At 55.0% G+C, this 9,413-nt stretch overlaps 1 protein-coding gene across 1 annotated transcript; it reads right to left on the bottom strand.

Moving 5' to 3' along the window:
- Positions 1-2,494: 2,494 nt before the first annotated feature.
- LOC119107821 (organic cation transporter protein) lies at positions 2,495-5,945 on the bottom strand. Its single transcript, XM_037231380.1, has 3 exons — positions 4,606-5,945; positions 4,056-4,380; positions 2,495-3,005 (listed from the first exon to the last, which is right to left on the bottom strand). The coding sequence occupies exons 1-3, from the start codon at positions 5,847-5,849 to the stop codon at positions 2,877-2,879; spliced, it is 1,698 nt and encodes a 565-aa protein (XP_037087275.1). The 5' UTR covers positions 5,850-5,945; the 3' UTR covers positions 2,495-2,876.
- Positions 5,946-9,413: the final 3,468 nt, after the last annotated feature.

The raw sequence follows: 9,413 nt of genomic DNA, 5'->3' as shown, positions 1-9,413 counted from the left end.
TATAAAACTTATCTCAATGCACCATTCAGCAAGAATGAGGCCATCGCTCTACTCAACAAAATTAAGACCCCTTATTTCCTTCCAGGCAAGGGCTCACGAGTACAACACCCAGCGCACATTAACGCTTCAGGTCAAGGGCTGAAGGGCCATTCCGTCCCATCGCAAAGTGCCTTCTGGCTGTCATTCTAGTGACACGGGGCGAGATCTCATGATCGATCCGGAGGCCATTGGAAGGATATATCATAGCAAATTGTTTCCCTCTCTGACACGGTAGCCTTCTGACCCGCGCAGTTAGCCCTGTATCAGCACAAAACCCCTCACTGACGCAGCAACATCCCTGATCGCCGCAGGGATCCTATAATTGTCGCATAAACTCCGGATTCATGTTTTTTTATGTTCTTCAGAGATATTGAGGACTCCCTGAACGTAGCTTGTAGATGACATGAAGGTCTCAAATTCGTATTGGCATATCTAATCTATGTTCGTCTTAAAATGTTCAAGATTCAGTCAGAATTGATCGCTGATAAAAACTATGTAACCTGGTTTGAACATGCAAGTCATAGCAACAACAGCCTCGATACCCGGCGTTGCAGTCTCCATAGACCGCGCGGCGTCGGCCCTGTGGCTGTAACATTAAGTGGTGGCCAATGAGCAACCGAAAAAGATGACACGTCTTGGGGAAGATGGCTGGTGAACTAGGGAAATCGGCATGTTTAATGTAGTGCAAAAGTAAGAAAAACACAAGCTTGATCTGAAAAGTGGGGGGGGGGGGGGCAGTCCACCTTGAAAAGTGGGGGCCATGGCCTCCCTCGCCACCCTGTTCCTTCGCCCACGGCTGTGTTCACGTAAAACTGTTTGCGTGTGTAGAAAACCTATCGCGCGTCTTGGCAGGGGAGTGAGGCGCAGTGCTGCCATCTAATCGGTATGAGTGGCTGCTGCGACATCTTCTAGCTGTTGTTTGAACTAGGTGTGGAAGTCGGGTGGCGCACAGTGGCGCGTATAGACTATACATCTACAACAATTTTTCAAAGTATGACATAGTTTGTATGCCTAATGCCTTTCTGGATAAAGAACTTGGGGTATTAAGTTTTTAACGGCAAGAGTTCTTTAAGGAAAACGTACGTACAGATAAGTTCGCATGGTGTAATGGTCGTCGGGAAAAAGTTCGTAACGAAAGCGGTCTTCCGCGGAAAAGTTCGAATTGACAAAGGACGTAAAAACTGTATGCACGTGGACGTCAGAAATGGCACGAACTTTAGTCAATGAGAATGTTTGGTTGTCAAAATAATATCAACAAAGGCTCGTATTCTGATATGTGATGTAAGTGCACAAAGTTTGTGGGGAAATGTTCGCCACGAATGAAGTCAGTTTAGCAGTATCACGCTTGCAAAACTTCGTAGGCATCTTTTTAAAGCGATGTATTCAAATGGGGGACTGTTGGGTTCAGAACATTCGCCAATCATAGGGAGATAAGATCCCAATAATGCGTTCTCATGTGATCGCACTCTTACGTGGTGACCTTTTGGACACAACGATGTTATTGCCTCATCTCCAAATGTCAATCTGATGTTATCGCGGGATCACCAGCCCAGGCTGACGTCTACTTTCGAGTTCCGATTCTTGGCAGTTTCCTTCTTCGTTGCGTAAGTTTTCGACTTAATTCATTGGGGGACTTTACAAAGTATACTGTACCCGAGCGTGGCACATTTACCTTAAAACGTTTGCGTGGTTCACCATTCCAAATCGCCCTTTACCTGATAATTTGCGTGAGGTCTGCTCTAACAGCAACATTGGCTCGTTTTCATTCGTCTTTGCACTAGACACTGCCTCTCCCTCAGCTGTGTACAGCATTATGCGCCGGAGGGTTACAGGTCACTGGCGTTTTCACTTTGTCGCGTGTTTGGCCCGCCTACCGGTTGCCCAAGATAAACCCTCGCAGTATGCCATTGGTATGTTGAACATACTGTGCCGAAGTCGAGCTCGTTCCCACGCTAAGGAGTGTGTCACACCGTAGCCATGGTGTGCACCTGTGTGTGTACATGGCCTTGGCAGACCTGTTACGTCCACGAATTAATTTGCCAGTCAGCCAGTTGCCGCTATCCCAAACCTCAACTTGCATGTGTTCAGCTCTGATTAATTTATCAAGCGACACTGGGAGGAGAAGGTGAGATGGTGAGAAGACGTCTGAGCTCTCCGCCTAGATACTGCTATTTTGGCGAGGTCCCTGTGCATTATGAAGTTTTCGTTAAGAATCATCCAGCTTTAGGCTATTTTATGATCAAAAGTCACATGCTGGTGTTATCTGGGATACTTCAATAGTAATATGAGCTCGTTTTACATCGCAATGATACACCGACATTTATGTATTATACTAATGCTAATACGCTTCGTAACTGTTCCATACAGCTACAACAATTTATCGCCCTAAGAGGATTTGACGCCATGGTCAGGAGCACTGCCGTTTTCAATATGAGGAACCACAGTGAAGAACGGGGCTCAGTGGCCGCGACCGCCTAGGCGTTCCCAATCCTCTAATCGTACGAACATGAGTTGTCAGCCCAGCACGTAAAAGAACGGATAGCGCTGTCCTGTGATCTGTTTTCCACATTGTGCAAGGGATTGAATATCATTGTGATATGACATTGACCGTTTTCGAAGCCGAACAGCTTTAGCTTTTAGCCATATATGTGCACGTTATTTCCGTTTTCATCTTGGTACTTTACCTGGGAATTCGCTAATGCATGCGTGCCCAAGCCCAACACGAGGTTTATTCGGGAGGCCTCAAAAGGGTTGACATCATGCACCAATATGCCCACGTTAGCATTGGGCACGGGCAACGCAGCGCCGACGATGATCCAGTCCACACACAGATGGCATTACTCGTGGACCGCTCTTAACTCGGTGACATCCATCTTGTCGGTGGGCTTCTCCCATCGTCGAGTCTCGACGTCTTCGATGGTCTCGGGCAGCCGCCGGCCGCGCGTCTCTGGCAGCAGAAGTACCACCTGAAACAGACACCACCAGGTCATAACGGTGTCGTCCGTCGCACGGAGTAGGAGTGGGTGCCAGCGCTGCACCTCAGCTGGGAGTGGGTGTCAGCACTGGTACCACAGATGGGAGTGGGCGCCAACGCTGCACCACAGCTGAGAGCGGGTGCTAGCGCTGCACCACGGCTGGGAGTGGGTGCCAGCGCTGCACCAAAGCTGGGAGTAGGTGCCAGCACTGCACCACAGCTGGGAGTAGGTGCCAGCGCTGCACCACAGCTGGGAGTAGGTGCCAGCGCTGCACCACAGCTGGGAGTGGGTGCCAGTGCTGTACCACAGCTGGGAGTAGGTGCCAGCGCTGTACCACAGCTGGGAGTAGGTGTCAGCGGTTACAAGAGTGGAGGCTGGTTGGCTTCTTTGCTTAGTTCGTCATCGCCATGGAGAAGCGCATTTTATTGTGATAGGGATGTCTTTGGTTTAGTTGTGGCTTCAGAGGTTTTCGTATGATCGGGTGGTTTGGTTCGCCCTGAAAAAGTCCCCTGACTCATTGAAAAGGAGGTTTGCAGAATGTGACAGACAGAAGCGCTAACTAGATCTGCCCATGGCGACGCTGGACAGAGGTGGCAACACTGCTGGTACAGAAGCGGTGACTAGATCTGCTCACGGCAACACTGGACAGAGGTGGTGACGCTGCTGGAACAGAAGCGGTGACCAGATCTGCTCACGGCAACACTGGACTGAGGTGGCTGCATCGCTGGCTAGGACCCAGTTCAAAAAGCAATCTCTTTGAATCGCAGGGATCCCTGTTATATCATTCGTTCGACTTACTGGATGAAGTCCTAGTACTGTACTCTGTTCCACTCACGGGATGATCTACTGAAGTAGGTTTACAACTGCGGCAAGGGTTTCTTTCAACCATCCCTTCATCGAACCGAACGAAGCGAAAAAGCAGCATCAAAGCGACCAAACGCCACCAGCCGGCCTGTAAATTCAGCCTACACGGGAGGTCAGCGCCGACGCCACGTGCCGTCGTCACTAGTGACGGCACCTCCCGAGCAGCCGGCTACTGACCAGCACGCCGGTGATGGCGGCCACGCCGAACACGCAGCTGGGCAGCGACCAGTGCACGGGCGCCAGCAGGTCGACCACATACGGCGCGACCACGGAGCCGAGCCGGCCCATCGTCACCAGCCCCAGGCCGCCGTTGCGTAGCGACGTCGGGGTGAACTCGAGCACGTAGAGGTACACGATGCTGTATACGGCCGAGATGAACATCTTGCCGGTGATGGCCAGCAGGAGCTTGGGCCAGGCGAGCGCGGCCGGCACCGCCAGGATTGCCAGGATGGCCAGGGCCGTGAGCAGCAGCAGGCCACAGGTGGTGGGCCGGCGACCCAGGCTGGCGGCACGGTCAGCGACGTCAACACGCGGGTGTCGACAACACGGGGTCACAGCGGTCATGGAGTTCACTGGGCTGAAGAGAGCGGTAGGTAACGCAATCACTATCAGCGTTTAGAATTTATCTGAATGTTTCGGTGAAAGACAGCTGATGTGCTACGGCCAGCTGGGCCTCCGGCGGCCGCTGTGTGGCTGGCTGCGAGTCGCAGGCCGGGGGCTGCCTCACCGGTTAATGAGTGGGGCGCCGACCACTTTCACTGGGATTGCCACCAGACCGGAGAGGAAGACGGCCAGGTACGGGCTGCGGCTGAGCTGTGCCGAGTCGAACTGCACGCCGTAGTAGATGGCGTTGGTGATGGCGAACACCCAAATGGATGCCAGCATGCGGCGGCGCATGAGCGGCGTCCCCAGCAGGTGGTGGGCGGGGCAGGCGGCGCCCAGCCACGCCCAGAAGCCGGCCCCTTCGGCCTGCTGTCCGTCGTGGCACGCCCTCAGCAGGTCCAGCATGTGCTCATCATCGGGCAGCGTGCGACCGTTAGCCGCAGCCGCCCGCTTGAGCACGGCGAGCGCGTCAGCGTGCCGGCCGCGCTCGGCTAGCCAGCGTGGCGACTCGGGTAGCAGCCATACGTAGACCAGCACCAGCGCGTACGGCAGCGAGATGGCCAGCTGCAGGTAGCGCCAGTCCCGCACTAGGTACGCCACACCGGGCAACGCCATCAAGCCCAGGTTGTACGGAATCACGAAGAGGATGCCGGCGGTGGCGCGTAGCTTTGGTCCCGTCGCCTCCACCGTCAGCGTGAAGAGCGTGCTAAAGATGCCAGTCAGCGCGCCGACCAGCATCCGCAGCGCCAGGAACACGCCGTAGTGTCGGCTCAGCGCCACGCTGCTGGCCACCAGCAGCTGGACGGCACTTCCGTAGAGCGATACGCGACGCCGGCCGAACCGATCGCTGAGCGCGCCCAGCACCGGGTAGCCAAGCAGTTTGCCCAACATGAAGGACGCCTGCACGGTGGAGAGGAGCCAGCGGCGACCGCACACCAGCGACCACTCGGTGACGATCGTCGAGCGGTACTGGCTGGTGTCGAACTGCCACGCGTGGCACGGTTCTTCTGTGTCGTTACCGGGGCGGCTGCAGCTACCGAAGCGCTGTACGGCATCTGACGCGTTCACCGCTTCGGGAAGGCTGCTGTTCTCCGCCGGCCGGCACCAGTAGTCGGGTGTGGCGCCCAAGAAGATACTACCGACGTTGTGGAAGGCGGAGAGCGCGCCGATGGCCGAGGTCAGCAGCAGGAGGCGCCACTGCCAGCGGCCGCCGCCGTCGCACAGCGCCAGCACCGCCTCGAACGGCGGCTCGGCGTCGGGCGCTGCCTCCTGCCGGTCGGTTCGGCATGCCTTCGGTCCGTCCTTCTCGGGGTCGGTCTGCGTCGGCTGGTCCGGCCCGGGATGGACGCCGTTCGCCTCAGTCTCCATGACGTCGCCTCTGTCGAACGTTGCGCCGCCGCCGCCCACTGCCACCTCGCCCTCAGTCAGCGTGTGCTGGCACGCGCTCTCCGCCACGGCCTGCTAAACGACGGCTCAGTGGCGCAACTGGGCGCTCCGTTCGGTGTTCGGCGGCTGCTCTCCGTACTACGCTGTCCGCACCGTGCGGGGTCCGCTCGGAGCGCCGGCCAGCCTTGACGCCGTGCTGTGTTAGCTGGCGCCTGGCCAGCAGGCCCGCTGTACTGCTGATCGCTATGCTGTTTGACGCGACACTTTATTTGTACTTCGCTCACGACCACGGCTGCCATGTGCCGGCGTAGTGCGCAGGGACTTCACGCCGTGGCCTGGGTGAAGGATATGTAGAGAGTTGGAACTATTGTGGCGGTTGACTGTTTGTTTGAACATTCAGGGATGCGATCGCATTGCCGTTTAGCGCTTATAAGTAATGTACTCGTTTTGGACAATGGGGAGAAACTGCCCAACAAATTGTCCGGATGACTGGACCAAGCGCCTGCTGTCATGCACTGTAGATCTGGAGAAAGCGTTGTGTCGCGTAAGAAGTCTGCTGCAACGCAGCGTGGGTTGCGGGCGCGAATGGCAGCGAGGTCTCCGTCGTAGCAGCACCAATAGCGATTATGGCGCAGACGGGCTGGAGCGTTGATAGGCCGACAACTGGTTTGTCGCTGCTGCCGGCCTGCTTCTCGTACGGCCGGCGGAGCTCAGTGAAGGCCGCGACGACAGGACCTCTCAGATGGCTCTGACTGGCGCACCGGTGGGCTCCACACTCAAATTATCGGAACATTCGTGTGCCCTCGGCTCGGACACGGCTTTAGCAGATGGCGTGGCGGTTGGTCGGCGTTTGCACTAATGTCTGTGCTATGCTGTATAAGAGCCTCTAACGCTGGCTGTCACTTTGACGTCACTAACTGCATAATCCCGCCAGTCGTATTTGTGGCGGAAGCGGTAGTGGGTTTACCGAGTCCGGTGCGTCCTGTTTACTCTGTCGCCTGCATTTGTATCTTGCGACATTACGGCTTTTCATAACTTCGATAGATTCAGTATGCAAGACGGCGTCTGTGAATGCAGGCCTAGTTGGTTGGCTTCATTAATAGCCCTTATGAGGTTCCACTTTGCTGGCATGCTGCTGTCCTTGACTTGTTTATTTGTTAACGCCCGTCCTCCCCATGGCCGGTTGGTGCAATGCCCCCAACATATTTGCTAACACTGCAATATTTGCTAGCACAGAGATAGCGGCGCATTTAAAGGCGCCAAAGCTGCTCCATCCGCCCCGGTATGCCTGTAGACCGCGCCACTCGACCGAGGATTCCATGCTCGCGCGCAGTCGAACGCCTGGTCAACATCAACGACGGCTCTGTATCGTCGGCAACAACGATCGAGTTGTCAAAGAGGTTCGATAGCGTCGACCACGACGTCCTCCTCATCAAACGGTCTTGCTACGGCGTTATCGATGTGGGATGGTTTAGGAGCTATTCGGGTGGTCGAGGGCAGGGGGCGCACAGAGGGCGGCTCAGTCTCCCCGTGCCATGCGGTGTGCCCCAGGGCTCGATCATCGCTTCAGTTTTGTTTATTTTGTTTGCCAATGATGTATATGGATATTTGATTTATGACCGCGTCATATCCTACCCTGACGACACCATGCACGCGGACTGCGCGCCCCCTGACGGACCGGGTCTCGCCAACCTCACAACCAGGCTTGAACTTACCATGCGTGGGCTTCAGAATTCTTTAGTGCCGGCAAAGTATGTCTTTGTTTGATACGATGAGCAATGCTGTTCGTTCAGTTAAACACTGCAAAGGGGGCCCGGGTCAAAAGGTAGAGCAGTAGATAGTGTCCATGATAAAAAACGAGCTAATCATTGAACACGGTCCTACGATGCTGCGGCATCCGGGTGGCATAAGCCAACAGCACAATGCACGCCTTTTAGTCATGATTCATAAACGCAACGAGGCACGAAGACAAGAAGTGTAGGCACATCACAAGTTGCGCACGAAATCATCCCAAAGCGCTTTGAAAGGTATCTGCTCATAATACTTTTGTAACGTTGGTAACATTCTATTGCAAACCTATTTGCATCGCCGCGATTTTTTGAGCGCGCATCTCTTGACGGTTTCTTCCCCGGCGAACGGCATGGCTATCACGGCCCAAGTTCGCCCCTGTACGCCGCGCTGCTTTGTTCTGCAACGCTGAGGTGGGGCCATCCCAGAAGCACCGATGGGCATGCTTTGCCTTTGTATAATTGTGTGCAAAATTGATGTCATTGTGCGCTTTACATACACGTCCCGTTTGAAGCACAGGTGCAAGCCTGAACGCGCTTAAGACTGGGAGTGATGCCTGGGTGATCATGGTCCGCCAGTCATGCAATGAGCCGCTGCCGCACTCTCTCCGCCCTACCCGTGCATCTTCGCTGCTCGTCCCCAGGCCGCCGTTATGTCCACAGCCATGTCTGAGAACCTGTGGAAACGTCATGTCAACTGATGATCGGGCTGCGACCTAGCCTGTCATGGTAACCATGTGACAGTTATGTTGGCATGCGACAGAAAACGTTGTGATATCGTTTTTAATGCATCTAAACGCCACTGGGAGGAGCATGAAGTGTGTCCTTGACCCGGCAGGTTGTGGGATGCTGCAGCGCCCGTGCAAAAGAGGGCAAGGGCAACGTGGAAGGCTCTTTAGCATTCGGATTGACCTGGCAAGTGGACGCGTTGGGCCTTCGCAATAATGTTACGCTTCTGGTCGGCGTAATGAGCCTCAAAATGTCCCCCAACCACCACCCTCTCAACCAGCGAAGAATTAACTTTGTCTGGAGTCTGTGGAGCCTATGGGCCCCTTGGAGGACAAAGGAGGGCGCGGTTCCGTGCTCCCTCCCCTCCACCTCTAGACCCGCTACTGACCGGATCAGCCTAGCAGAGGGGGTCCCGACAAGAGCACATGAACATCCGTTGAAATAAGAAGTACCCAAGACACAGCATGTAGAACCCGAAATGATCGAGTGTTCACGAGCAGGTTAACGGACGAAGGTCTCCGACAAGAACATGGAGTCTCCCATTCAAATGATCACTACCCAGACACGTTGTGAAGGGCCCCCAGCGATTAAGTGCAGCCTGAGCAGGTTAACAGATAGTGCCCCCGATAAGAGCGTGTGGCCCTCCATTCAAATAAGAAGTGCCCAAGACCACGTGTGGAGGGCCCGAAAGATCGAGCGTACCCAAGCAGACTATCAGTTGGCCCTCGACGGGAGCGTGTGGCTCTACATTCAGGACCCCGCATCAAGTAAGTGACAAAGAATTGGAAGGGCTCTAGATTAATGAAGAAAATCCATGGGCCATGTAGTTGGTGTGTCAGTAGGCTAACCGAGACCAACGTGATAGGCTCCTGAGCAAACAAGAATAGCCCGGCATGTTGACATATGGGGCTCCGCCTGTAGGGTATAAAGCCTTTGGCGCGAATGAAAAGAAGCCGTGGAAGGCCCCTGATTAACAAGAGCACCCGGCACACTAGCAGGAAGGGCTCCAGTAAAAGTGCAGGGCCCTGCG

The sequence above is a fragment of the Pollicipes pollicipes genome, unplaced genomic scaffold (genome assembly GCF_011947565.3).
Source record: "Pollicipes pollicipes isolate AB1234 unplaced genomic scaffold, Ppol_2.1 Scaffold_6686;HRSCAF=7923_pilon_pilon_pilon, whole genome shotgun sequence".
Taxonomy (NCBI): Eukaryota; Metazoa; Arthropoda; class Thecostraca; order Pollicipedomorpha; family Pollicipedidae; genus Pollicipes; species Pollicipes pollicipes.
The sequence above is the reverse complement of the archived record's forward strand: the minus strand, read 5'-3'. Positions and strand labels throughout refer to the sequence as shown.

What these genes read in the sequence shown, in the direction of transcription:
- LOC119107821 (XM_037231380.1), bottom strand. Translation starts at nt 5,849, where the DNA reads ATGGAGACTGAGGCGAACGGCGTCCATCCCGGGCCGGACCAGCCGACG. An exon ending in GGCGCCCCACTCATTAACCG is followed by an intron (nt 4,381 to 4,605) that starts GTGAGGCAGCCC and finishes CCGTGCCGCCAG; the next exon opens with CCTGGGTCGCCGGCCCACCA. An exon ending in CCGCCATCACCGGCGTGCTG is followed by an intron (nt 3,006 to 4,055) that starts GTCAGTAGCCGG and finishes TGTCTGTTTCAG; the next exon opens with GTGGTACTTCTGCTGCCAGA.